This window comes from Penicillium taxi, assembly GCF_028828555.1.
Source record: "Penicillium taxi strain IBT 34144 chromosome Unknown utg000004l_segment0_segment0, whole genome shotgun sequence".
NCBI classification, from domain to species: domain Eukaryota; kingdom Fungi; phylum Ascomycota; class Eurotiomycetes; order Eurotiales; family Aspergillaceae; genus Penicillium; species Penicillium taxi.
In genome coordinates, this window is record NW_026643206.1 from 5,616,684 (window position 1) to 5,644,614 (window position 27,931).

Sequence of the window (27,931 nt, forward strand, 5' to 3'; positions counted from 1 at the left end):
TAGGGCAAAATGTGGCAGGAGTGAGAAAATAGGGCTAGCGCTTACATCTATGCATGCTGCAGTGAGAGAATAATCTCCAGTCGAATGACCGTGAATGACATGAGAAATGAATATGAGAAGCTACCTAGATAGTAGATTGAATATTGTTTTTAACTGCTCTTCCTTCAACAGATCTATAGATAATAAGAATTAACTATCTTTCAACCGTCTACAACAAATTCAACATGACACAACAGAACACTGGGTTGACCCCTAGCATTCTCCTATGGGGGTCACTCGCACTATCATTCGATAAATCGTCGTTTGAGCGATTGCGCAAATCAATCACCGAAATCGAAGACAATATTTGGCTTGTGGATGTTTTCGAATCACTCCCAGAAGCTTGCAAAACAGCCCTGGCGGCATTGCCCACACTTCATCAGGCCACAGGAAGCAGCGCAATCAAGCAGTTGATCAACTTCAATGAAATATTTACCACCAGTCGTTCCGTGGACACAGAATTGACTCTACCGAATACTTTATTGATTCCTCTTGTGATCATGAACCAATTGGCCCAATACACCAAATTTTTGCAACAGGAAGGCCTTGAACATGAGGATGTCAAATCTCGCTACGGAGAAACTCTAGGCTTGTGTACCGGACTATTGAGTGCATTTGCCGTGTCGAGTGCACACAACAAATCCGAGTTTCAGCGATATGGTGCTACAGCTATCCGTTTGGGTCTCCTCGTCGGCTTGGTGATTGATAGTCAGGATGCCGTCCTGGGTAAGGGAAGGTCTAAATCTCTTAGTGTTGCCTGGGCCTCTGTTGAGGCGCACAGAGAGATGACCCAAATTTTGGAAGAGTTCCAAGAGCAGCCAAGCCCTTCCTCAGCGCGAGCATACATCTCGGTTTATTTTGATGAGAACCGCGCAACCATAACCAGCTGTGCCGACACTATAACCCAGCTAGTACATCGGCTACAGGCCGCTGGAATTAGCGTTTCAGAGCTAAGTCTGTACGGGCGCTTTCATTGTAACGATAATCTTGGGTTCATTGAGGATTTGAACACGTTCTGCGAGCGTCATGCAGACTTCAAACTCCCAGATGCATCATTGCTCAATTTATCTACTCGGGCAAACAATAGCACCGCGAGTTTATTGACAGAAGGCCCTCTCCATGTGCACGCACTTCGTTCCATTTTAGTTGAGCCCCCTCAATGGTATGAGGCCTTTTCCGCTACTATTCGGGCAAAAAGTGAGAATTCTCAAGTCGATGTCTTTGACTTCGGCCCTGAGCGCAGTATACCCTTATCTCTTCCATTAGAAGGCAGCCCAATCATGCGAGTAATCAATTTTACCGACCAAGGGACCAAAAGCCGGCGATCTGACCGTATTTGGCTTGATAGCGACATTGCAGTCGTGGGAATGTCATGCAAAGTTCCTGGAGCCAATAACCTGGATGAGTTTTGGAAGTTACTAGTATCAGGCGAATCACAGCATCGTGAAATCAGCCCGGGATCGAAATCGGCTGATCGGTTTTCATTTGAAGATACCGTGTTCCGCACTTCTGCCGATGCCAACATGAAGCGCAAATGGTACGCCAATCTTGTGGATGGGCACGACCAATTTGACCACCAATTCTTCAAGAAGAGTGCTCGTGAGGCTGCCTCAACGGATCCGCAGCAGAGACACATTCTACAAGTGGCATACCAAGCTGTTGAGCAAAGCGGGTACTTCCAGCAGGAAAAGATCAGCCGTGATGCCAGAGTTGGCTGTTTTGTGGGTGTTTGCTTGGGAGACTATGACAACAATGTGGCCAGCCATGCAGCAAATGCTTTCACGGCTACTGGTAACTTGCAGGGTTTTATATCTGGCAGAGTTTCTCATTTCTTTGGTTGGACAGGGCCAGGTCTCACTATAAATACAGCTTGTAGCTCATCCCTGGTAGCTGTGCATCAGGCATGCCAATCGATTTTATCTGGAGAGTGTGAAGCGGCACTTGCAGGAGGGTCGCATATTATGACTTCTGCAGAGTGGTTTCAGAACTTGGCCGCCGGGTCTTTCTTGAGTCCTACAGGCCAATGCAAGCCGTTTGATTCCAAAGCTGACGGGTATTGTCGAGGTGAAGGTGTCGGCGCTGTCTTCTTGAAGAAGATGAGCAAGGCAGTTGCCGATGGAGACCCTATACTGGGTGTTATTGCCGCAACTGAAGTTCAGCAGAACCAGAACTGCACTCCCATTTTCGTGCCTAATACAACATCTTTAAAAGATCTGTTCACAAGGGTTATGACCAAAGCCAAAGTTAGGCCATCGCAGATTTCTGTGGTTGAAGCTCATGGCACCGGAACGGCTGTTGGTGATCCCGCTGAATACGACAGCATCCGTCTGGCCCTTGGAGGACCAAACCGGGGGCCGGGGAAAGAACTGATGGTGAGCTCTGTCAAGGGCCTCGTTGGTCACATGGAGTGTACCTCAGGTGTGATTAGTTTAATCAAAGTCCTACTCATGATGAACAAGGGTATTCTGCCACCACAAGCTAGCTTCAACGCCATGAACCCAGCCCTAAAGGCATCTCCAGCCGATCGGATGTTTGTTCCAACCAAGGCACAGCCATGGGTTGCTGACGTTCGAGCTGCACTCATTAACAACTATGGTGCCTCGGGCTCAAATGCATCTGCAATTATACTGCAAGCGCCGAGTCGCAACGTTCCGGAGGCTGTCTCAGAGATGACTCTGTCTGATGTCAAATATCCATTCTGGCTCAGTGGATTTGACATGAAAGCTCTATACCGCAATGCTCACGCCTTCCGAAAGTTTGTTGATCGATCAACTGGTACATCTCTCGCCAATCTATCATTCAACCTTGCATATCAGAGTAATCGAAACTTGAAATCGAGCATGATTTTCTCCGCTCAATCTTTTGATGATCTAGATAGGAAGCTGGCTGCATTCATACAGTCTGACGATGACGAGCACGTCTTCTCCGGAAAGCCAACAACTATACCGACTGTTATATTATGTTTCGGGGGCCAGATATCTTCTTTTATCGGTCTTGACCCACGATTATACCATAATATGGCCATCCTACGCAGCTATCTTGACCGCGTCGATACCATCATTCAGACAATTGGATGTCCTAGCATTTTCCCTGCTATCTTCCAACGCACTCCTATTGTCGACACAGTCCAACTGCAAACAGTACTATTTGCCATGCAGTACGCATGTGCGCGTAGCTGGATAGACTCTGGAATTCGCCCAACCGCACTGGTTGGCCATAGTTTTGGTGAACTGACAGCCCTTTGCGTATCGGAGATCCTATCGATCGAAGAGACAGTGAAAATGATTGTGCGACGGGCTACATTAGTTCGGGACGCCTGGGGCACTGATAAGGGAGCCATGATGGCTGTTGAGGGTGATCTAAGCAATATACAAGAAATATTGGCTAATGCTAACGCGAAGCATTCCGACAAACCGGCCAGCATTGCTTGCTATAATGGACCGCGCAGCTTCACGCTTGCAGGTCCAGCCGTGGCCATTGATGCTGTGGCTGCTCAACTGGAAAGCCAGAATGGCATCAAATCTAAGCGGCTACAAGTCACGAATGCGTTCCATTCTGTGCTTGTTGACACAATATATGACCAACTTGAGTATAGTGCCAGAGCTTTGAACTTCCGGAAGCCTGTCATTCCCCTCGAGCTAGCTACTGAAAATGCCACAAATGCAGCAGAACTGACACCAGAGTTTGTGGCAAGTCACATGCGCAGTCCTGTATTCTTTCACCATGCAATAAAGCGCCTGGGACAGCAGAATTCCTCCTCACCTTGCATTTTCCTTGAGGCTGGTGCCAACTCAACAATAACTTCAATGACCGCTCGCGCACTATCAGATACTAATGGCACATATTCTTTCCATAGTGTGAATATTGCCAATTGTGATGACGGGTGGAACAAGCTGACTGATACTACTGTATCTCTCTGGAAAAACCATCTACCTGTTCAACATTGGGCCCATCACAAAGTCCAAGGTCATCAAGCGGATCTTAAGCATTTGTTTCTGCCTCCGTACCAGTTCGATCCAAACAGCCGCCACTGGATGGATCTGAAGGTATCCTCAAAGGCGTTAACGACACTCATAGATGCGAAAGCTGAAGGGGCTTCTGCAGAGGAGAAGCAGCCCGAAGGGCCACTGACCTTCATGGGATACACGGATGGTGCGGCACGCAAGCAAGCGCAGTTCCAGATTCATACGGCGACAGAGAAATACCAACAGCTCCTCTCGGGGCATGTGACGATGAAGACTGCTCCAATATTGTCAGCCACCCTACAAATCAGCTTTGTGGTTGATGCAATCAACATGCTCCATCCTGAGTATAAGACCGTGCAGCATCAGCCGCAGATTCAAGACGTGGAGTACAAATCACCTGTCTGTGCCAACCGGGCACGTACGACTTGGATTGAGATCAGTGAGGAGGTATCAGGGAATGCTGAATGGCGATTTGAGGTATACAGCACTGTGAATGCGTGCAAGCAGCAGAAGCGTACGATGCATACCATTGGCAAAGTTGCTCTCAACAGCCCCGATGACCCATCTCTGAAACGTCAGTTGAAACGGTTCGAGCGGTTTTTCGGACACGATCGCGCGGTTGGATTACTACAGAGCGCGGGTGTTGATGAAGTTCTTGGCAACCGAAGCATCTACAACATTTTCTCCGAGATTGTGGATTATGGCGAGGAATTCCGCGGAATGCAGAAGTTTGTTGTCAGGGATAATCACACTGCTGGCCAAGTTGTTCGTCTCAACCATGACACTGAGCTGCTATTTGATCCCCATCTGGCCGACACATTCTGTCAACTAGGTGGCCTCTGGATCAACTGTATGACCAACAGAGCGCCAAATTATGTCTATCTTGCTAATGGCATTGATCAGTGGATCAGAGCACATCCAGCTGCCAAACGGCCAGAAAATTTCAATGTGTTTGCTGTCCACAATCGGCCGTCTGATCAACTGTCCTTGACTGATGTATTCGTATTTGATGCCGCCGATGGCGCTCTTGTTGAGGTTATTCTTGGTATTGCCTATGTGAAAATACCAAAGACTTCCATGGAGAAACTGCTTCTTTCCTTGACTGAAGCTTCACAAATGGCTCAAGTGCCATCGAACATCGTGACGGTGATTCCCTCGATTGATAAGTCAATGTCTGCTGAGATTCCGAGCATGATAAATGGTGGTCATCAGCCCTACCCTCAGTTGCAGCAGACAGCAAAACGAGAGAAGCTACCGCTACAGAGTGAAACTGCGCTCCAGGAGCTTGTCATGAAATTGAAAGCAGTTATCGCAGACCTCTCTGGCTTGGAGATATCAGAGGTAAAAGATAACAGCGAACTAGCTGACCTTGGCATCGACTCTCTGGCGGGAATGGAGATGGTTAATGAGATTGAATCAACTTTAAAGGTGAGGCTGCCGCAAGACGAGATCATCATGGTTCATGACATGCCTGGTTTAATAAAATGTGTTGCCGGAGCCTTGGGCATCACCACAAAATCTAGTCCCGAGTCAGGCGATTATTCGACTGAGGAGTCTGAGAGTGACGTGCCTAGCATTATGTCTGCTCCAGACGGTGCAATGGGACTGAGCAGCGCCAGTTTTGGTACAGCTGGTACAGATTCCGATATGAAGGAGGAGCTGGACAAAATACCAGGAGAACTTTCACTTCCCTTGGCAACTGTGATGGAGGCCTTCAATGAGTCCAAACAATTGACGGATACCCGCGTTGCCGAGATGAACCAGACAGACTATGTTGCCCGAGCCTTGCCGCTTCAGAACGAGCTGACAGTTGCACTTACTATCGAGACGTTTGAAAATCTTGGTTCTGGATTTGGAGCTGCCCGACCGGGCGAACAGCTTTCTCGCATCCCACACGTCAAAGAACACAAACACTTCGTCACGTATCTTTATGAGATGCTTGAAGCTGAGACTCAGATCATCAAGCTGGATGGTACAATCATCACCCGAACTGCAGTACCACTTCCACACCGTCATAGCAAGGAGCTATATGAGGAGCTCCTTCGAGATTACCCTGACCAGCAAGAGGCTAACAAACTCACCTACTACGCCGGCGAGAACCTCGAGCGAGTACTCTCTGGTTCCACGGACGGTGTCAAGCTCATATTTGGCAGCCCCGAAGGTCGAGACCTTGTCGGCCGCTGGTACGCCGATTGGCCACTAAACCGAGTTCTAATCTCAACGATGGAGGATTTTTTCACGCGACTGTGCGAAAAGCTCAGGTACTTAAACGATGGCAATGGCATCAGTGATGGCCAACCACTGCGTATCTTGGAAATGGGTGCCGGTACTGGCGGCACGACGAAGCGCATAGTGCCACTCTTAGCACAACTAGGGGTCCCAGTGGAGTATACTTTCACAGACCTAGCGCCATCTCTAGTAGCTACAGCGCGGAAGAAATGGGGCAAGCAGTACCCGTGGATGAAGTTTCGCGCTCATGACATTGAGAAAAGTCCAGCGACGGAGCTAGAGGGAACTCAGCATTTTGTACTTGCGAGTAACGCGGTGCATGCCACTAAGTCACTGTGTGTCAGTGCGAGGAATGTGCGGAAGGCACTGCGCTCGGATGGCTTCCTTCTTCTTATGGAAATGACCCGCACACCATATTGGGTTGATTTGATCTTTGGCCTGTTCGAGGGTTGGTGGCTCTTTGACGACGGTCGAAAGCATGCTTTAACGCATGAATCGAGATGGGAGAGGGATCTCCAGAATTCCGGATTTGGCCATGTAGACTGGACGGATGGTGATACGCCAGAGAGCGAGATCCAGAAGGTTATCATCGCTGTCGCTGATTCTACAAATCCGTAAGTCAGATTTGAGCTTCGAAAATGGCATTTTCTTTGCTATTTTGCCGGCATTTATCTGGCTACAGTCTATATAGACACATTGAATTATATTGTACATTCTAACACTCTGAATCCGTAGATACGAACTATTCTCAGGCCCTCCCCCTAGGCTGCCAGTTACAAACCAGCTTCAGTCAGGCCTTTTGCCAAACTTCGTAGCCCGTGAGGAAATGGTCGCCAAATATGTCCGTAATTTTACCCAGAACTTTGACGCTGCCATACTTCAAAGTCCTACTGAAATTACTCAAGGTCGTATTGATACAAAGGGAATTTTAATTACCGGAGGCACTGGAGGGTTGGGCGCTCATTTGGTAGCAGAAGCAGCTGTCCGAACAGACGTGGCACGAGTGATATGCCTCAATCGACCAGGAAAGCAACAGAAGCCACGAGAGAGGCAGATACAAGCTCTTCACAAGAGAGGCATAGATCTCCCGCCAGATTCACTTGCCAAAATTGATGTATTCGAGACAGATTTATCTGCAGAGTCCTCGACACTGGGTCTACTCGAAGCCGACTACTATTCACTTCTCAACGATGTAACACACATCATACACAGCGCCTGGCTCATGCACTCAAAATGGCATGTACATCGATTTGAGTCTCAACTGAGAATAATGGCGAACATGCTTAAATTTGCGCGAGACATCAGTTCCAGCAGTCCCAAAAGTAACCCTGTTACCTTTGAATTTATCTCATCAATTGCCACCATCGGTCATCATCCTTTGCAGACAGGCAGACCTGTTGTACCGGAAGATCGTGTCCCAATCACCAGCGTTCTCCCTACGGGATATGGTGAGGCAAAGTATATCTGTGAGCGGATGCTTGATTCCACCCTACACCAGTATCCAGACCGTTTCAGAGCTACCGCTGTGCGCCTAGGTCAGATTGCCGGAAGTGCGATCAACGGCTATTGGAATCCAATGGAGCATGTTCCATTCATGTTTAAATCGTCGCAAACTCTGGGTGCCATGCCGGATCTGCCAGGGACTATGGGTTGGACTCCAGCAGATATTATGGCGCGCGGACTGCTTGATATCTTAACGCAACCGCATGATATTGCGCTGTATCCGATCTACCATATTGAAAATCCCGTACGGCAGTCGTGGGGTGAAACACTTGATATCATCGCTGAAGAGATGAATATTCCCAGGCTTGAGACTGGAACCTCTCTTCTTCCGTTCGATGAGTGGGTCAATCAAGTGAGGCATTGGCCACGACTGGAGGATAATGGTCCTCAGGGGAAAAATCCTGCTCATTTGCTCGTTGATTTCTTGGACTCTGGGTTCATTCGTATGAGCTGTGGGGGTCTTTTGATGGGAACAGCCCATGCGCGAGAGCATTCTCCAACACTGGCGAAGATGGGGCCAGTGGATGAGAACTTGATCAGATTGTTTGTGCAGAGTTGGAAGGATACATGCTTTCTTGCTTAAGCAGTGTCGAGCACGCATGGATATATAAGCGACTAATAAAGCATTTAAAATATATAATGTTCGGGAATTCAAAGGTTATTATTTTACATCAAAATACCTACCACTACATCCACATAGTCGTTGCAAATCACATAGTTTAAATTACAGCTGTATTCGCTTCAAAGATCACCTGGGTAAATAGTTAGAAATATGAGGAACATTATTTGAACTTGGTCGAAACCGCCAGACCATATTAATCATCTCAGTTTACATATAAGGACCAAATCTTGCAATTGGGAAAAAGGATTCCCAGCCAACATCCGTCCCCAGCCCGTCGAATGCCTGGATACCATCCATCCCAGAGAGTGCTAAATCATCCGGCGATGGTATCGAGCTGGTATCTTCTCTCGTCTTTAAGAGATCGTTGCATAGTTCTAAACTTTCCCTCGCGGCCAGGGCAACTTGAAGTTCAACCGGGGCCTCCATCTCCACAGCCACGGCCTGAGCGAGAATCATCCTCAAAAACATGTGATTTTTCACATTCGTTTCACCCTGCCGTATACGCTCTTCTGACATGCCTATAAGATCGAAAACGGTCTGCTTGAGAAATTCTCGGTACTGGACAGTTCGGTGCAGCGTGCCATTGAGGCGCTGTGTTTCGACATGAGCGAGAAGCTCAAGGCTAATTGCTGAAGTGGCACATCTAATTCCTTCTCGAAATAATCCACCACCAGTTGCCATGAGCCTGGAAAATCTATCGTCCACCTCTGGTGATACTATGGCAAGGGCGGCATCAAGACTGACTTTGAGCGAGTAGTGATATAATGGGTTTGTGCGTGCCTGGTTGCTGAAGGAGTAGTGTAGCGGAATCATGAACCTGCGAACGAGATAATCGAAGAAATTTCGATGGAAGGCGGACGACCCACCGCCGCCCTTGACTAGGCTACCACGGATTTGGAGGCAATCTAGTAGATCAGAGGTTAGTTCCAGGGCTAGCTCATATGAGACATCAGACTTCAATCCATTAAGAGCTTGGACAATCCGAAGACGTGTTGGCATCGACTCAATCAAGGCGATTTGTACTGAAGTAGCAGTGAATATGTTTTTTGGATGGGGCTGGGGGTCTATCGTGGACTCATGCAGTTGGTCATCATTAAAATTTGAAGGTGGCTCGGTGTCAAACTCATCAAAGGAAATCCGTGGTGGCATCCAAGAATCCAAGGACGACTGAATGACCAATTCAAGAACGGTGTACCATAGTCTCCGGCGAAGCTCAGCCTCCATCACTGGCATCTCTGGGAGATGTTTAGGGTCACGGTGCAACCCAATTTGCATGGCCGTATGGACCAGCGATCCCGTTGAAATCCAAATCATATCTCCTCCAATAGAAAATACTTGCCGAGCCAAAATGGCCAAACAATACACTTGCAATCCGGAAATATCCAGGCGATCCTTTTCCAATGGGCCTGAAAGCCAGGTCTGTGCAGAGTATATCCACTGATGGACCAATTCAATATTGCAGAGTGCCGCAGCTCGGTCTCCATGGTCATACAGGCAAGACCCTATGCCAACGACTAAAAGAATCTTGAGGCGTGTACTTTGTGGGGCCCCATCAGGGTTACCCCAAAACTTTTGGTACTCGGCCCAGAAGGTCGGGATGTGAAGTAATCGAAGTCTACGTCACCAGTTAGAATATAGAAACTGAGACCGCAGGTGACGGTCTTAGATGAGGGGGAAAACAGATTGAAGACATACGTTGGTTCAAATGATTCCACGTAGAGAGTAGCCATGACATCCGACATTTCACGAGAGGGGACCAAAAATCCAAGGTCAGGGGACGGGAGACCTCTGGTTGGGCGGCCAATTTTCATGGCCTTGGCTCTATTTTTGCATTTGCGAAGAAAATTTCCTGCTTCTGAAATCACTTCCAAGACTTCGGAGCTTTGCAGCGAGCGGTCATTGGTTCCTTTTTCTATGATAGCGCTGTAGCAGGCAATTACAACGGAAAACTCTTTCGCTGCACCTGTCCAGCGACTCCTGCCCCAGTCTCTTGATTTATTCAAAACTGTTTGCCACTCTTGCGTGTCCGCTGGCGACGGCCGACTTACAGAGGGCTGGCTTCCCTCGTAGCGTGCCCTAAACTTCGGGCTACCTTCAGTCTGGGATCCACTAATCGAAGATTCCTCCAGTTTCTGGACTCGTTGCATAAGATCACGGATATGAGATCCACCATTCTGGCCAGTCTCAGGTAATCGTTGCCTGATGCCAGTTTGGACCTGTATCGATGGTCTTAAGGCATGTTGGGCTGGAGATGCCAATGACGATAGCATGGGCCGGGTTCCAGGTGAGTAAGTAGTCTGAGGAGGCAGTTCTACAGAACGATGTATGTTCATCGACCCACCAAGGTGGTTGAGATGCTGGGAAGCTGGACTACCATGGGCTGATTGCTCCGGGCTTGAAGGTGACCTTCCCAGACGATCATCACGTTGAAACTCCGCATTGGGACCACCTAACCCGTTGGTTTGAGTGTTTGACTCGGCCTCCGGGCTAAATGGTTTGTAAATACACTGAGTCTTGTGTTTTAAACAGTGCTCACATGGATTATTATGATTGCATCTGATTTTGCGGCGACGACATTCTCGACATGAGAAGGCCGGTCTTGCGCGTCTGCGTCGCGGTGGCTGGGGCAGTGGCTGCGACTGTAGCTGTTGTGGCTGTTGAGACTGCTGTGGCTGGGGCAGATTCTGCATTAGAAATGATTTTCTCTGAAAACAGGACTCGAGGAAGGGCAGAGGAACGTGGACTGCATAGACGGAGATGTCGGAACTCGGAGCGCACTTATCGGGTTGGAATGGGAAAATGGATCTCACGCTAAAGCATATGATCTGACAGGTGTCATGCAGCGAGATTGGACCTGTATATTTCCCCTAAAACAGCCTGGACTTGAAAACTATTGGCCCATAAGGTAAAGTCGTGACGTGAAGCATAGTAAGCAGCCTAGTAAGCAGCCTAGTCAGCCATTCATGTACAGCCGAAGTTGGGTTGTCGCGACGGACAATATTCTAGCTCGGCCGAATTGGCGGACTTGGCGGATTTAAGCTGATTCGGCCGTATCGCTTCTAAGGAGAAGAAGTATATCCGTGATTTATGCACAGCAGCGACTACCAGCAACAATATAAGATTTTTGAAGATATCTCACCTCCAAGGGGATTGTCATTTTGAGTCTCCTTTATTGCCTCAAATACTCCTGCAGTCCTTCTGATTTTCTCAAGTACATGCTACACCAAGTTCGGTCTAATTACTATGTCGACTGCTGCGGATTCAGATCCGTTGCAGGAAAAGGCCCAGTCCATGACTGAAAAGACCCCGAGCGGAGAAAATTCAGAAACTCAGAGAACACCAACGCCTACCGAGCACAGGCACTCTGCAGTGAAAGATCTAACAGATGAATTTATCCGCAATAGTACTGATGACTCTGACGGTAACCCTCTATTCGGAAGCGATGATCTGGAATCTCCCCTCAACTCATCCGGTAGTAAGTTCAATGCCCGCTCGTGGGCCACCAATATCGCTCGAGCTGCTCAGAAGGGTGGCCAGGACTTTCGCAGAATCGGCTTATGTTTCGAAGATTTGAACGTTTTCGGCTACATCACCGCGGCAGACTTTCAAAAGACTGTTGGGAATATATGGCTGGCCTTGCCTGCAATGATCGCTCGTCGTCTTTGGCCTAGTGCGAGCACTTCTGGCCAAAGCCGAGTAGATATTCTCCGACAATTTGACGGCCTTATACAGCCCGGAGAAATGTGCATCGTACTGGGCCCACCAGGATCCGGCTGCTCGTCGTTTCTCAAGGCGATCTCAGGGGAACGGAACGGGATATACATTGGCGAGAATTCGTTCTTCAATTACCAAGGAATAACAGATGAGGAAATGCATACAGCTCATAGGGGTGATACCATTTACACCGCGGAGGTCGATGTCCATTTTCCTATGTTAACAGTGGAAGAGACGTTAACATTTGCCGCCCACGCGCGGTGTCCCAGGGAGCTGCCAGAGGGAATCACGCGCACACAGTGAGTTCCTGATCGATTCCATCTTAAAGTGTAGACTCAATTGACTGGTATGAATAGATACTGCGAGCATTACCGTGATGTCGTGATGGCCATGTATGGAATCAGCCACACCAACCACACCAAAGTTGGAGACTCTTTTGTCCGTGGAGTCTCCGGAGGTGAGCGCAAACGTGTCACCATTGCAGAGGCGACACTTTCGAACGCTCCATTCCAATGTTGGGATAAGTAAGTGATTTTAAATTATATGTTTATGCTTTAACACGAGCGAAAGCTAACAATGGACTCCGCTCCCAGCTCGACTCGTGGCTTAGATGCTGCTAATGCGGTTGAATTCTGTAAGACTCTCCGACTGCAGTCCGAGGTATTCGGTCAGACCTGCGCGGTATCAATGTACCAAGCCCCACAGAGTGCCTACGACTTATTCGACAAAGCTATGGTTATCTATGAAGGGCAACAGATCTTCTTTGGATCTGCTTCTCAAGCCAAGGATTACTTTATCAATCTCGGATTCGAGTGTCCAGCTCGGCAAACAACGCCCGACTTTCTGACATCCATGGCATTCCCAGCTGAACGCGTCGCTCGTGCCGGCTGCAACCCACCACGAAAGGCCGAGGAATTTGCAGTTGCATGGAAAAAAAGCAGAGAATATAAACTCCTTCAACAAGAGATTGAAGAATACAAGTCCAAGCACCCGATCAATGGTCCAGATGCAGTGACTTATCGAGAGCTGAAGAAGGGCCACCAGGCTAAGGGTCAGCGCCTGAACTCTCCATTCACTTTGACATACTCCCAGCAGGTGAGGCTCTGTATGTGGCGAGGATGGAGAAGATTTTGGGCAGATCCTTGGCCATCAATCTGGGTCATGATTGGAAATGTCATCATGGCACTCATAATCTCGTCTCTGTTCTACAACATGGGCCCGACGACAGCATCGTTTTATGGCCGGGCCGTCGTTCTTTTCATGGCAATTCTGTTCAATGCATTTGCCTCTATTTTAGAGGTTATGACTTTGTATGCACAGCGGCCGATTGTTGAGAAACAAGCCCGCTACGCGTTCTATCACCCATCAGCAGAATCATATGCATCAGTACTCGTGGATTTGCCTATGAAGATCACAGGCTGCATTTCCTTCAATTTGGTGTTCTACTTCATGACAAATTTGAACCGGCATCCAGGTAATTTCTTCTTTTATCTCATGGTGGTCTTTTCAATTGTTTTAGCCATGTCTGGAATCTTTAGATTCATGTAAGTTGCCGCAATATCGCTGTCCATACACCAAGGGAAGAGGAAAAGGAGCTAACTTGGTTTTCAGCGGCGCGTTTTCCCGAACAGAGCAGCAGGCAATGGTTCCAGCTTCGATTCTGATGCTTGCCCTGCTTGTATTCACAGGATTTGTCGTCCCAATTCGCTACATGTTGTCATGGTGCCGATGGATTAATTACCTCAATCCTGTCGCATATGGCTATGAAGCGCTGATGGTCAACGAGTACCATGGCCGAAACTTCACTTGTTCATCGTACATCCCCAGTTACGGGATTCCCGGTACCAAGAACGTCGCATGCGACGCAATTGGCGCTGTGCCCGGTGAGCCCCATGTCAATGGTGATGCGTATATCAACTCCGCCTACAGCTATGACAACGTTCATAAATGGCGCAACTTTGGTATCATTATCGCAATGATAATCTTCAACCATCTGGTCTACTTCCTGGCTAGTGAGTACGTGACCGCAAAGAAGTCTAAGGGAGAAGTCCTGGTCTTCCGTCGAGGCTTCGTCCCCAAAGGTCCTACCAAAAGCACCCAAGACATCGAGGGATCTCTTTCGGGTCCTGTTGCAACTGTCTTGGAGAGCTCAAGCAACGATTACGGCTCTACAAAGGAAGGAGCTTTTCAGGGTTCAGAAGGTGTGTTTCACTGGAGCAACATATGCTATGACATCAAGATCAAGGACAAGCCTCGGCGTATTCTCAACAATGTCGATGGTTGGGTGAAGCCAGGTACTTTGACAGCTCTCATGGGCGTTTCTGGCGCTGGTAAAACAACACTCTTGGATTGTCTTGCGGACCGCACCGGTGGCCTGGGTGTTCTCACAGGGGAGATGCTGGTTGACGGAAAACCTCGGGATAAGAGCTTCCAGCGCAAGACAGGCTACGCGCAACAGCAGGATTTGCATCTTGAATCAAGTACCGTCCGAGAGGTGAGCTCAGCGTCTAAAATACATTTCTATCCACCGACTAACCTTAGCGTCTATTTTAGGCTCTAGAATTCTCTGCCCTTCTACGGCAGCCGGAAAGTACCCCAAAGGCCGAAAAGTTGGCTTATGTCGATGAAGTGATCCAGCTCCTTGATATGGAGGAGTATGCGGACGCTATTGTTGGCGAGCCAGGTGAAGGCCTCAACGTTGAGCAACGCAAGCGTCTAACTATTGGAATTGAACTGGCCGCAAAACCACCGCTGTTACTTTTCATCGACGAGCCTACCTCAGGCCTTGACTCACAAACAAGTTGGGCCATTCTTGATCTGCTTACCAAACTCTCCAAAGCTGGTCAATCAATTCTTTGTACGATTCATCAGCCCTCTGCCATGTTGTTCCAGCGATTTGACCGCCTTCTCCTCCTCTCAGGAGGTGGTAAAACGGTTTATTTTGGTGAGTGTGACCAATACCATGTATAATGGGTCTATGACAATTCTAACGTGAGCCCTTTTGAGCACAGGTGACATTGGCGAAAATTCAAACACACTAACCAGTTACTTCGAGCACAACGGCGCCAAACCCTGTCCACCTGGTGCAAATCCAGGAGAGTGGATGCTTGAGGCTATTGGAGCAGCACCTGGCAGCGATTCTACAATTGACTGGCACGAAAAATGGCGTTCCAGCCCCGAATACCGCAGCATCCACAACGAGCTAGATCAGCTCCGAGAAAAGAGATCATCGGTGTCGTCGAAAACCGAGGTTGATCCAACTGTGTATAACGAATTTGCAACATCCCTTTATTTCCAGTTCCTCGTGGTTACAAAGCGCGCATTCCAACACACATGGCGCACTCCCTCATACATCTACTCCAAGCTTCTCCTCTGCATCGTTACCAGCTTATTCCTTGGACTTGTCTTCCTTAACTCTCCTCTGAGCATTCAGGGCCTGCAAAATCAGATGTTTGCTATCTTCGAGCTGATGAGTATTGTTGGGCAGCTTGTGGACCAGCAATTTCCTCAGTTTATCGCGCAACGCTCATTATATGAGGCCCGAGAGAGGCCTTCCAAAGCTTACAGCTGGAAAGTGTTCATGGTGAGCCAGATTCTTTCAGAGATCCCTTGGTACACGCTTGCTTCAGTATTTATGTGGGCGCTTTTCTACTACCCGATTGGCTTTTACAAAAATGCCGAAGCTGCTGAACAGGGCACTGAAAGAGGCGCACTGATGTGGCTTCTTGTCTGGGTGTTCTTAATGTGGGTTTCTACATTTGCACACTTCTGCATCTCATTCGCCGGCTCAACCGACGATGCCGGAAACATAGCCAACTTCATGTTTGTTTTGGCCTTTTTCTTTTGCGGTGTCTTGGCCTCCCCGGATCAGATGCCTCGGTTCTGGATCTTTCTCTACCGCGCCTCGCCATTGTCGTATTATGTCTCCGCAGTTCTCTCAACGGGTCTGGCCAATGTCAATGTGACTTGTGCTACCAACGAGTTCACCACTGTCAACCCGCCTCAAGGCCAGACATGTGGTGACTACATGTCGCAGCATATTTCGGAGGCAGGCGGGTATCTTCTGGACATGAACGCCACGAGCAACTGCCAGTTCTGCAAGGTGAAGGAAACAAACGTGTACCTGGCTGCTATTCACTCTGATTATGGCACTCGGTGGCGGAACTTTGGTATCATGTGGGCCTATGTCGCTTTTAATATTGCAGCGGCGTTAGTCTTGTACTGGGTGGCGCGAATGCCGAAGGGTAAGAACAAGCTGTAGGAGGCTGGGGGTTGATATTATCAGTTTTCTTTTCTTCTTTTCTACATTGCATTGTAATTCATACATGTACACTAGTGCCACATTAAAGGCTTTAATATCATCTGCAAATTTTTGCTTCGGAATGTATCAATTGATCGATGAATCACTACCTAGGCAGACGACACAATCACTTGACAAAACAAGCTATAGCTGGAATTTTTGGAAATGAAAGGGATATTGTCGGTACACCTGTACCAAGTGTGGAATAGCTATTCGATAAAGGTGATGAGGCTGACGCCCACTTCTGACACCTATCACAGGTAACGCTTTACGCCCCTATGATATCTTTGTGTCCTCTTGAAGTGGTTGTAAAGTCTGGTTTTCATTCTTAGTTTGCTATCTATTATATAGTAACAATTTGATCACATGACTGCTTTGTTCCATATTCCAACAGATATCTTCCAGTATTGTCAACGACAGGTTTCATGTTTGTAGTGACAAGACCTCAGGATGGCTGACCTGCTGTTGATCTTGCCTAAATCGTTACTTGAAAGTTCATCATAAGTCATTAGTCCATGAATTACCTGCTTTTCCCGCTTAGATATATATTTCATGAAGCCCTGAAGATGCTAATTGTCTATAAGAATTCGTGAACGCAACTTTCTGTCAATCGGATTCATGGCGCAAACGTGCTTTGAATCTTTTTTCCTTTTCTTTTTTGGATTCCTTTCATCATCACAATAATCGTCTCTATAACTCTTTCCTGCGTATCTGCTTTTCTTGTCGAGTACTAGTTGATGAAAAGAAGCCAATTAAAATGATCATTACACTAAAATTGTATTTTCGGCCCTGGAAGGGCAACCAGCTCTGATTTTAAACCTGGAAGTTGATATAATCGAATTAATTACTAAGATCTGGGTGTAAAGACCATCTCCAACCCAGGAATCCACAAAGTCAATGTCTCCTTTGCACCATCCCAAAACTCCAACCCATCTTCTCCCGGTGCGAAAGCCACATCATATGAGAGCGCCACAGATGATATGAGCATCCGCATCTGCATCATAGCCATTGACTTACCCACACATGTAAATGGTCCGCGCTGAAACGGCAAATACGCGGCTTTTTCAGAGCTCAAGTCGCCCTCCCACCGCTCTGGAACAAACTCTGTCGCAGATTCAAAATACCGCTCGTCGTGCTGGAGTGACCAGGTGGGTACGTTGACAATAACATCCCCGGGGATAAAAACTTCATCAATTTGGAGTCCTTCTGGCGGTGTTTGACGGGGAAACCCCATTGGAACCGGAGGGCGAAGACGTAGTGTCTCGTGGATCAACTTGTCAATGTAGGATATTTTCCTGGCTCTTTTGTAATTCCAAGTACTGGGACCTGAAGGGAACTCTGCTGAGACCAGATTTTGGAGCTTTTTGTAGATTTTTGGATACTTGACCATAAAGTAGAGACTATTTCCGAATGACTGGATTAGCTTACAACTAGGTGTCAACATCAAAGGTCCTTACAAATTTGTAAACGCAATTGCAACAGTATCACTGTATAATAAGATTAGTATCGATGACAAGGTTCATCAACATGTGAAACGTGAGTAAAACCAACCTTCCAGCAGAAACTAACGTACGAACATCCTCCCTGATCGCGGACTCGGTTGGTGGAGCTGATCGCTCTCCTTCTTGCTGAGCCTTGATGATAAATGACATCACGTCCTGTGATTCTTTTGACTCGCCACTAGCTTTCTCCAGGGCCAGAGCCTTTCGTTTCATATCGAGCTCCTCCGAGCACCACCTGGCAAAGTGCTCAAATTTTCCCGTAGCGCCGGGGATTACCCTCAACATGTTCATAAGCCACGGCAAGGTTGTCACTACTCCGGCTGTAGCCATAGCCCAATGAAGACCGTCCACTGCGGGATGCTCTATCCCAGTGCTATGATATAAGGTCAGTCAATAAGGCGTCGAAGTTTCTCAGGCATTCCTCAGGAAGCATGTATATCATTTCTTACTGTAACATCTTGAAATCCTTGGAGAATGATATTTCTCCCATCACATCCCAAGCAAAGAAGATATTGTCTTGGGTGACATTAACTGGCTTTCCCGAACCGATTCGCTTCATAAGCTGTTTTACTTTGTCGGCCACCCGGTTTTCATACAACTCAAGCGCTTCTCAAATGTTAGAAAGATGGGTAACAGTGACCAGATATTCATTACGGGGATCATACCTCGAAATCCAAGCCCCATATCCCACGCCTTACGACGAATACGGTGCTTTTCCTTGTCACGAACATTTTCAATTCCACATTTGTCCGCATCGCCAGAATTTTGATTGTACCAGGTACCTTTTGTACACTTTGAAGAAGGACCATAGATGAGGTCGACGGCTGAAGCGCGTAGTACTGTAAGTTCACGCGGCCCCGTACGCACGAAGTCGCCGTAATGAGAATGGAGTTTCTGAACGTGAAGGTGGTATTTCATGTCGGTACTAATCATTGAATGGAGACTTCCAATTCCGTCAGTATTCTTATCTGCTAAGCTGTTTGGTCACGCCTCTGGGACTACACACTGATATACATTCGACAGACGCGCTGCAAAAGGTCCCGGAAATCGACCAAGTCGGTGGAAAAATGCCCTGTATAGCAGTAAACTGCTGTATAGACCCACAAGGAAGCTCAAGCCGATTGCAGATGTTTGGAGAATTGCACTTAAGACCCCCATGTTGCTTGATTCTGGCTGTATGTAAGTGATGAGGATGGCAGCAAGCCCGCTGAAATACGAGATCGTCATTTCCCAGCCCCAGCTGTCAACCTCAATCTGTTTCATGAAGCTCTGATGGCATAAAACGCCTAGCAGCGCTGCTGCTAGCATCATCGGGGTGTCCATGGAGGTCTGTTTGCGATATACGAACCGGTTCCGTCGATGGACTATGGTGAGCTTGTTGGGCTTGAAGGTAGATGGTTTTCCCAAGTGCTATATCTCTGAGTCTCTATGAACGGTACTATGACAAGGTCAGCATAAATCAATTACTGCATCTGGAAGTTGATTGGTGGGTGCTATATGGGTGGATTTCTCCGGATTGTTTTTTAGTCTCCGGTAATAATTCAGATAACAATCTAAGTCCCAAAGTCATTTATGATTTACATCATTGCATCTTTCAAATGGAGATTAAAATATCCATGAGTAAGTGTGGTGAGCAGTCATTACTATACATCATTTCCCGAAGATTATTGGACAACAGTTGTGAGGGACGTGGATTTGACTACTACCTAAAAATTAGGGCCCAGACTCCTTAGATCCAGGGCCTCCTGCTTACAGATTAGGTACTTCCAAAGCTGTACTACATAAGCTTTGTGTAGTATTTGGGATGTATATTTCATTCTTGAAAGCTCACTGATCTTATTTCCGACTATAAAAATAAGTAAAGCCCCTATAAAATTAATTATTCGATGGAAAATGTTTAAAATTGTATGACGGAAGCCTAGGTATCAAGCCTAAATATCAGTTAGACATGAAGGGCTTAATATCCGGTAATTATTCCAGTACTACATAACTTCACCACCCTCGCTGACTTTTTAACCTGAAATCTATTGTTACTTTCTCAATAATCCTATTTTTGAAGACTCAAGTAGGACTCAAGTGGCATTAAATGAAAAAAAAACTGGAGAATAAAGTCTAACAAACACACACCAAGTATCAGGGTCGAGTAGCTGAAAACGAAGCATGGCTTTAACCATGCGCTTGAAAAATGGCATGAAGATACAGGCTGGAAGATAAATACGGTCGCTTTACCTGTAACAACTCTAAGAAGTAGAGGGAGCAAGAGCTGCCCAGGTGCCAGCTGTCTACTTACGTACGTATCTAGGAAAGCCTCGGGCCTTCCAATAGGAAGCCATTTAAATATCTTAAAAGCAGCAAAGCAACATTTAAATGGGATAGAATAGACTCAAAAACGCGAATCGTCCGCCTGGTAGTGGCAGATACTACACAGGATTATAAGATCCATGCTAAATTTATGGATATATTTTCAGCTCTAGGCAGTAACAGCCTCTCGCTGAAGCAACTTGCCAGTGGCGCCCATAGTCTCAATAAGTCGACCAGAGATGTGTTCACCAACAACCGTCTCGACCCCTGATCCATCCAAAGCCTTGGCTTTCAATTTCAGGTTACCATTGAGGAAAAATGCCACGCTATGGCGGTGCTTGTCTCGATTGGTCTGGACACGGTGCCGTGCGCTGCGGTAGTAGCCGCTCGTGTACTTTTGCATCATATCGCCCATGTTGACCACGAACGCATCCTCAACCACAGGAACGGAGACCCAAGCCTCAGCTGGTGGGTAGTAAACCTCCAGACCTGTGGTTTCAGGTTCCTGGAGGATAATAGATACGCATCCGAAGTCAGTGTGGTCAGCGACTACGAATGATATAGTCAGCAATCTTGCTCATCCAAACGCTGCGTACGCTTGAACTTCGTGCTACTAGGTTTATCTATACGCGGGAAGCCTGTGTCACTTACCTCCAAACTGACGGTCGTCTTTGGTTGGCACTGGCCCGTAATGCAGGAACCTCATTGGGATCGATGGCTTATCCAGTAATGAATCGAACACATCTGGCGGGCAGCCCCATTCTGTGGGAAGTCCCAGAGCAAGAATATCTAACATTTTGCTGACTAGCGCAAGCATCTTACCCTGATAAGCCATGATACGATCCTGAAATTTATCCTTTGGCAGACTGGAGGGCCATAGGTTTGGGCCGGTCGAGAAGCTACCACAGTCAGGGTCATCTGTCGAGACTTCTCGCCCGACCATGAAAGTCTGAAAAGATCTCACTTAGCTTCTCTTTGGATGATTGCAAGGAAAGTTGAAATTGTGGAATTTTTGGCTCTCATACCTCCTTACTATCAGGAAGTAGGCCCTCTTGATGAGTTTGGATTCCAGGAGGTTCGTAGCCTCTGAAGGAACGACCAAAAGACTTGTTGATCCAAACCTCCATCTTCTTTTCTTCAGGCAAGGCGAAAAACATCTTGTTAATCTCAAAAGCCTCTTCTAAGTCACATTTGGGAATGCCATGCCCAATGAGGTTGAAGAATCCGTATGTGTGACAAGCATTACTGACACGCTTGACGACATTCTTTCGTTCCTCTTCTGTAGAGCTTGGGTGGAGGAATGCACTTATATCCACGGTTGGAATAGCTGGGGAGTTGCTGAAAGTGTCCATTATCTTTCGTTCTGATTGGGTTAATGAGACTCAGGTGTGCTGACAAGAAAATTGATCATTATTTCAGGTGGGTTCTGCCTTCCAAAGGCTCGTACTAATATAATTCCAGTCTCTGTCTGCTGACATACCAAGGCATCTCTCTTTCCCAACATATTTTCTCAGCTCTACCGGGATACAGATTGGTCCCTGTTGAGCCAGTAATATCAGCTGACGCCTGAAATATGTCAACATGTATCCGAGGCTAATAATATGTTCCGAGAATGATTTTCTGAAATTAACAAATCTCTAGTAATTGACCGAGACTAAAATGCTAGGACTGCGGAATCTTTCTCATTGGCAATTTGTTAGTGCCTTGAAACTATACATGAATATTTTTCCCCTACCTACTGTAGTAGACAAGTTGACTAAGCAGGATGTGTATAACTAACTATAAGTGATTTGGTTTAGAGATCAGACCACCAGACTCCTTCTCCTCCGAGCTTCTCCTAGGTCTCCTTCTTCGTCTCCCACTACCCCTCCGACCCCTGCGCCCATCTGGGGAGTATCTGGTTTCGCAGACCAATGCAATACGGAGGCCCCGTTCCCCATTACACTACTTAAACCAACCTCAGATAGTCTTCATTATTGGGTTTTCATATTCACAGTCAGTATAGTATATTTTAGATTGCGTTCGCTCCATTATATTTAAGTCCCTTGGCCTCATATAAGTCCTGATCAATCCCTAGAATACCTTCAGTAATGATAAAGCACATCCTCATCATCCAAATTCATCTTGGGTACCTTTGAATACTATCTTTAAGGCGATAATTTGATAACAGACTCTACCACGGCTGCAAGTTGTCTTTCCGTATCACCCTAGTAGGCCAAGCCTGATCATCTCTCTTGCCTCCAATAACATCCGCACAGAAAGCAGCTCCAATAGCTGGCTCAATAGCTCCCATCACACTTTTGTCTCTCCATTCACCGGTAGTGCGGTTATCTCCTAGCCCAGTGTTCAGGAATCCAGGTGATACATTAAATACTGCAACATCATCATTCCGTAGAATCCGCCCCCACTCAGTCGCCATCATGTTCATAGCTGTCTTACTCACACGGTACGGCAGCCACAAGCTGTCTGGCTTCGGCCAACCCGCAACTGGGAGTGAATATTTTGGACTCACGCCAGTCGCATGCTCGGCAACAGATGACAGACCGCTCGTGATGAAGATGAGTCGAGCAGAATTAGCCTTTGATGCGAGTAGGAGAGGCGCAAAGGTCAATGTGAAGAGGTGGGTCCCAGTAACGTTAACGTCATAAGTCCCGTTCCAACCCTCGCGCAGGGTGAGCTGGTCGGTATCTACAGCTGTATCTAGGGCTAGGCCTGTGGAGATAGTATCGTTAGTATTGAAGGAAGTATTTCACGTGATAAGCAGTTTATGGTGAGTTTTATCTCTTACCTGCATTGTTCACAAGGATATCGACATATCCGAATTTTTCACTGACTTGCTTGAAAGCCGTGGCGATCGACTCATCTGATGAAATATCAACAGAAAGTGGCTCCGCGCTTGATGCACTGTTTGGAGATAGTTCCTTCAACTTTGATATAGCGTCGCTCGCACGACCAACATCGCCGCGACATCCGATGAGGATATGGTAGGGATGAGAACCGGCAAAAAGAACTTTGGATACTTCAAATCCTATAGCAATAATCAAAAAGTTAGTTTCAAATGGCCGTCCATTGGGCTGTCTTGTTCTACCTAGACCGGTATTGGCGCCAGTGATGAGAACAAGCGTCTTGCTGTCAATAGATGCCATGATGGATTGTATGAAGTCCGAAGTATAGATTTGGGATGATTGAGACTACCAATTAATGGGTTAATTGATTGTTGGAAATTTTGACAGGACATGCTCTAGGGGTACTAGTTGACCTGTGTATCAAGTAACTGTCAAGTACATACTTCAATGCGCTAAGGTGGATACTTCTCTACTGTTCCAAGGTCTTTTCACCAATAGGAAACATTTCTGTAAAATGAAAGACGACAAGTAACGAACTTCGGCAATTTCAATCTACTCTCCGGTATAATAATCTCCGGATAATAACTACACAAACTCTCCAGGGCTGCTAATTTACATAAACAGAAATTGCTAGCTACTTCCTTGGCCCTAATGACCTAAATCGGATAGAAATACATACACTCTAGTCATGCGGGGTTATCGATGCGTACAGGTTTAGGGTCCATAGAACAGGTATATATATTTACCATAGTTATATGAGTAACTAGTTAAATATTTTTCGGATATAGTTACGACCTTGAATGCTATACAGGTACGGGACTGAGGGCTCATATTGAGAGATATTTGGATTTAAATAACGAAAACCAATGTAGAGTGCACTTTTGAAAGGGGGAGGGGAGAAATATGCGTGAGGGAACCAACCAAAGTCTGGAAAGGGACACTACTTATGCAGGAGTCCATGACTCGTCTGTAGAACTGAAACCTTCAATATCTCAACAAGCTAAACCACTTTCGTTGCAAATTCCATACCCTTTATCCGACTTTTAATAACTCATATCTAATGGATGGATAGAGTATAGTCAGCTGATTAAAACAGACAACTATGATATGGGTTTACTCACAGCCCTCACAATTTGAGTCGCATCCATAGATAACAACGTCGAAATATGCTTCCTGTACGCGCCTCTTAAGGGAATCGAGTGACTTGAACGCTAGGTATCGACCACTTGGCCACCTACAACCTTGGAAATTATGCCAACCTTGGAAAGTTCTCAAGTGTATTCTACTTCCTGCTGCTCTGATCTTCCTATTTTAAGGTTATGTAGTGGATGAAATACTTGGGTAGAACATAAACACAAACAATTTTCAAACTTTTGAGCCTAAAGATTTCCGAATTTCATAAGCAACATATTTCTCTTAGAGTGCTCCGTGGTACCATGAGAAAGTAAAAAAGGATTTGAAAGCAATTGAATTCCACTCGTCGACTGAATCGAAAAATTTCATGAAATATTAAAGAATTAAGTAGCAAGTACCTAATGTGCTCAAGAGTATGCCGGAGTATACCGGGCCTCAGGGCAATTAGAGAACAATCGCCACAGCAAAGAATGTAAGTGCGTACAAGATGCCGGAAGAAAGAGTGAATGTGTAGGCAGAGCCAGTGTAAATAGGGGCGAAGGAGCTGGTCGTGGGAGAAGAGACCGAGCCAGATCCGGCGTAAGGAACTGACGAAGCACCCACACTGAAGAAGCCAGACGAGAAAGGCTTAAGGGATGTAGTATTGCGGCTGATAGTTGTTGTTTCTGCACCAATAGCAACAATCTGAGTAGCAGTGGTGCTAGAAGTCTCAGCAGGGGTAAGTGTGACAATCTCGGTTGATACAGCAATAGTTTCAGTGGTTTCGTATGTAATCGCTTCTGAAGGAGCGCAGATTCCCGCAGATGGGCAGCCAGTGATGGTAGAGATCTCAGTTATATAAGAGACAGATGAACTCAGCTGATTGGCAGAGGCCTTTGAGGTAGAGGCGGAGGAGAAACCGGATTCGGAAGATCCACTGGTCTCCAATGGACCAGCGGCAGCGGGAACAGTGGTCTGAGCATGCTTTCCAGCTGTCTCGGTAGCAGTAACAGGGCAGATAGTGGTATAGTCAACAATAGTCTCTGTAGTCACGTAGGTTGATCTCTCAGAGGCCGGGCAATCCTTCACAGACGAGGGGCATGCAGTGACAGTGGATATATGGGTGGCAAAGACAGTAGAAGTAGTAAATCTAGTATCAGACGCAATGCTTGCGGCCGTAACACCTGGAGTACCAGGCACACCTGTAGGAGTAACCTCTTCAGTTGCCTTGGCAGTCTCGGTAGCAGTTACTGGACAAATAGTGGTATAGTCCACTACTGTCTCGGTAGTCACATAAGTTGATTTCTCAGAAGCCGGGCAATCCTTTACAGACGAGGGGCATGCAGTCACAGTGGATGTGTGAGTGGCAAAGACAGTAGAAGTAGTAAAGACGGCCTCAAAGGTACTGCTTACGACAGAGCCACTACTAGCTCCAGATGAAGACAGGCCGGTAGGGCGAGCACCTTCGGTAGTCGGGAAGCCAGGAGTACCAACAACAATCGAGCTAGAGCCAGAGCCAGAGCCAGAGCCAGAGCCAGAGCCAGAGCCAGAGCCAGAGCCGGAGCCGGAGCCAGAGCCGGAGCCAGAGCCGGAGCCAGAGCCAGAACCAGAACCTGAGCCGGAGCCAGAGCCAGAACCGGAGCCAGAACCAGAACCGGAGCCAGAGCCAGAACCTGAGCCGGAGCCAGAGCCAGAGCCAGAGCCAGAGCCAGAGCCAGAGCCAGAGCCAGAACCGGAGCCAGAGCCGGAGCCAGAACCTGAACCTGAGCCGGAGCCAGAACCGGAGCCAGAGCCAGAGCCGGAGCCAGAGCCAGAGCCGGAGCCAGAGCCAGAGCCGGAGCCAGAACCTGAGCCGGAGCCAGAGCCAGAACCGGAGCCAGAGCCAGAGCCGGAGCCAGAACCTGAGCCGGAGCCAGAGCCAGAACCGGAGCCAGAGCCAGAACCGGAGCCAGAGCCAGAGCCGGAGCCAGAACCTGAGCCGGAGCCAGAGCCAGAACCGGAGCCAGAGCCAGAACCGGAGCCAGAGCCAGAGCCGGAGCCAGAACCTGAGCCGGAGCCAGAGCCAGAACCGGAGCCAGAACCTGAACCTGAGCCAGAACCTGAACCTGAACCTGAGCCGGAGCCAGAGCCAGAACCGGAGCCAGAGCCAGAGCCAGAGCTAGAGCCAGAGCCAGAACCTGAGCCAGAGCCATTGGGAGGAAGACCTGAGCTGCTCGGTGTCGGCAATGAAGAAGCAGGAACTATAGATGCAGCCGGGGTCGATCTGATAGGCCGACGGCTCAAAGGAACTGGAATAGATGACGGCAAATTGCTAGGGGGCAAAGTCCGAGTCCGCACAGGAGAAGAGGAAACAGGGTTTGACTTGACAGGCTTGCTAGAGCTCGGTGTAACAGTAGACACGATGCCGCTAGAAGAGCTTGTCACATGACTAGAGGGTGCGGTACTGGGAGAAGAACGAACAGGAGTAGAGCTTATAGGCTGACTGCTCAAGAAAACTGGACTAGATGACGGCGAAGTGCTAGGAGGCAAAGTCGGAGTCCGTATAGGAGAAGATGAAACAGGGCTCGACTTGACAGGCTTGCTAGGGCTTGGTGTGGCAGTGGACAAAGGGATGTTGGAGGAGCTAGCCACATAACTGGAGCTCACAATAGAGGAGGGCACGATGGGTGAGGAGATCGCAGCTGGTGTTGAAGAAAAAGGAATAATAGCTGGTGTTGAAGTGGAAGTGGTCGTGACGCAAGTACTCGTTGGAGCATCATTGACACCCTTGAGCTTAAGATTATCCAATTCAAACCCGGTGTTGATAGTGCATGCATAGATGAAGAAAACTGTCGCAGTATCCGAGGTGGGCGTCCAAGTTGTTGTGAGAGTATTCCACTCCCCATTCACGGTCGCTGTTTGCCTGCCAACTATCCAAGCGTACCAAAAGTTCTGCGCAAAAGCGACATAGCAGGTTCTCCTAGGATCGGGAACATCGGGGGGAGCGACAGTAAATTTATAGTTTGCGGATAACGTGTACGTGGAAGATGTATCAAGCCCCGTCACAGTCTGTTTCACGTAGGTATAAATGCTTGTGCTTTCAACAGCGCTAGTTTGAGACAGGTTAGTCATAATTATCTATAGATGACGGTGGGAGGCCATCCTGATGTGTTTGTTTCAATACTTACAAATAATAATCGCCATCAGTAGCATCACTGCCTGATACAACCGTGCCGGTATCTGGAGTAAGGTTGGCACGATAATTAATCCAGTCAGTCAAGTCGCCAGTTTCGAAGGATGGATTCTCGAAGTGGTTGGGCTCAACCGGGGTACAAGTCTCAGTCTCGATAACAACGGGAACAGGGCTAGTGCCAATGGCATATGCTGAGCCGACAAGAGAGGTCGAGAACAGCAGTGCGCTAACCGTAGATGTCGTGGTAAAGTGCATTATTGAGGCGGCCCTGATCAGATAAATGTAGATTTTTGGCAGGGGTGTAGCCCGTATTACCCTAAGAGGCAATTGTTTAGATATTTAATGAATGTGATTGAATGAATGACTGCTCAGCTTAAAGAATGACTGAGGATAGAGAAGCAGGGAGCGACAAGTCGAGTGAAACCCCTCGTAGACAGTGCAATGTAGATTATCAGCCACGTTATATACCTGGTAGAGTATAAGGGTAAACAGCTACGAAGTATACGAAGTCCCTGACCCGCTTATTTAACTTTACATCAGGTACGAGAGAGAACTCAACCAATGAAATCATTAGATTAGCACTTATCGTCGCTTATTTACTTCCACGCTTCTCGGGTTGGCCGAG

At 47.5% G+C, this 27,931-nt stretch overlaps 7 protein-coding genes across 7 annotated transcripts; 2 read left to right on the forward strand and 5 right to left on the reverse strand.

Annotated features, from left to right (window-relative positions):
- Positions 1 to 224: 224 nt before the first annotated feature.
- On the forward strand, positions 225 to 8,319 carry N7495_006976 (uncharacterized protein; the record flags this gene model as incomplete). Its single annotated transcript, XM_057209627.1, has 2 exons — positions 225 to 6,847; positions 6,999 to 8,319. The coding sequence occupies 2 exons, from the start codon at positions 225 to 227 to the stop codon at positions 8,317 to 8,319; spliced, it is 7,944 nt and encodes a 2,647-aa protein (XP_057063401.1).
- A 246-nt stretch (positions 8,320 to 8,565) lies between these two features.
- Positions 8,566 to 10,798, reverse strand: N7495_006977 (fungal specific transcription factor domain-containing protein; the record flags this gene model as incomplete). The annotated part of the gene is made up of 3 exons (XM_057209628.1): positions 8,566 to 9,973; positions 10,054 to 10,574; positions 10,700 to 10,798. The coding sequence occupies 3 exons, from the start codon at positions 10,796 to 10,798 to the stop codon at positions 8,566 to 8,568; spliced, it is 2,028 nt and encodes a 675-aa protein (XP_057063402.1).
- Positions 10,799 to 11,601: 803 nt separating this feature from the next.
- N7495_006978 (ZEB2-regulated ABC transporter 1) lies at positions 11,602 to 16,333 on the forward strand (the record flags this gene model as incomplete). The annotated part of the gene is made up of 6 exons (XM_057209629.1): positions 11,602 to 12,371; positions 12,429 to 12,596; positions 12,666 to 13,616; positions 13,684 to 14,566; positions 14,626 to 15,016; positions 15,084 to 16,333. 6 exons carry the CDS (start codon positions 11,602 to 11,604, stop codon positions 16,331 to 16,333), a joined length of 4,413 nt encoding a protein of 1,470 aa, XP_057063403.1.
- An 886-nt stretch (positions 16,334 to 17,219) lies between these two features.
- Positions 17,220 to 18,807, reverse strand: N7495_006979 (cytochrome P450; the record flags this gene model as incomplete). The annotated part of the gene is made up of 5 exons (XM_057209630.1): positions 17,220 to 17,772; positions 17,830 to 17,859; positions 17,924 to 18,247; positions 18,324 to 18,480; positions 18,540 to 18,807. 5 exons carry the CDS (start codon positions 18,805 to 18,807, stop codon positions 17,220 to 17,222), a joined length of 1,332 nt encoding a protein of 443 aa, XP_057063404.1.
- Positions 18,808 to 20,344: 1,537 nt separating this feature from the next.
- N7495_006980 (isopenicillin N synthase family dioxygenase) lies at positions 20,345 to 21,527 on the reverse strand (the record flags this gene model as incomplete). The annotated part of the gene is made up of 3 exons (XM_057209631.1): positions 20,345 to 20,724; positions 20,827 to 21,124; positions 21,201 to 21,527. The coding sequence occupies 3 exons, from the start codon at positions 21,525 to 21,527 to the stop codon at positions 20,345 to 20,347; spliced, it is 1,005 nt and encodes a 334-aa protein (XP_057063405.1).
- An 821-nt stretch (positions 21,528 to 22,348) lies between these two features.
- Positions 22,349 to 23,321, reverse strand: N7495_006981 (uncharacterized protein; the record flags this gene model as incomplete). Its single annotated transcript, XM_057209632.1, has 3 exons — positions 22,349 to 22,887; positions 22,964 to 23,203; positions 23,264 to 23,321. The coding sequence occupies 3 exons, from the start codon at positions 23,319 to 23,321 to the stop codon at positions 22,349 to 22,351; spliced, it is 837 nt and encodes a 278-aa protein (XP_057063406.1).
- A 1,278-nt stretch (positions 23,322 to 24,599) lies between these two features.
- N7495_006982 (uncharacterized protein) lies at positions 24,600 to 27,561 on the reverse strand (the record flags this gene model as incomplete). Its single annotated transcript, XM_057209633.1, has 2 exons — positions 24,600 to 27,222; positions 27,302 to 27,561. The coding sequence occupies 2 exons, from the start codon at positions 27,559 to 27,561 to the stop codon at positions 24,600 to 24,602; spliced, it is 2,883 nt and encodes a 960-aa protein (XP_057063407.1).
- Between the last annotated feature and the right edge of the window lie 370 nt (positions 27,562 to 27,931).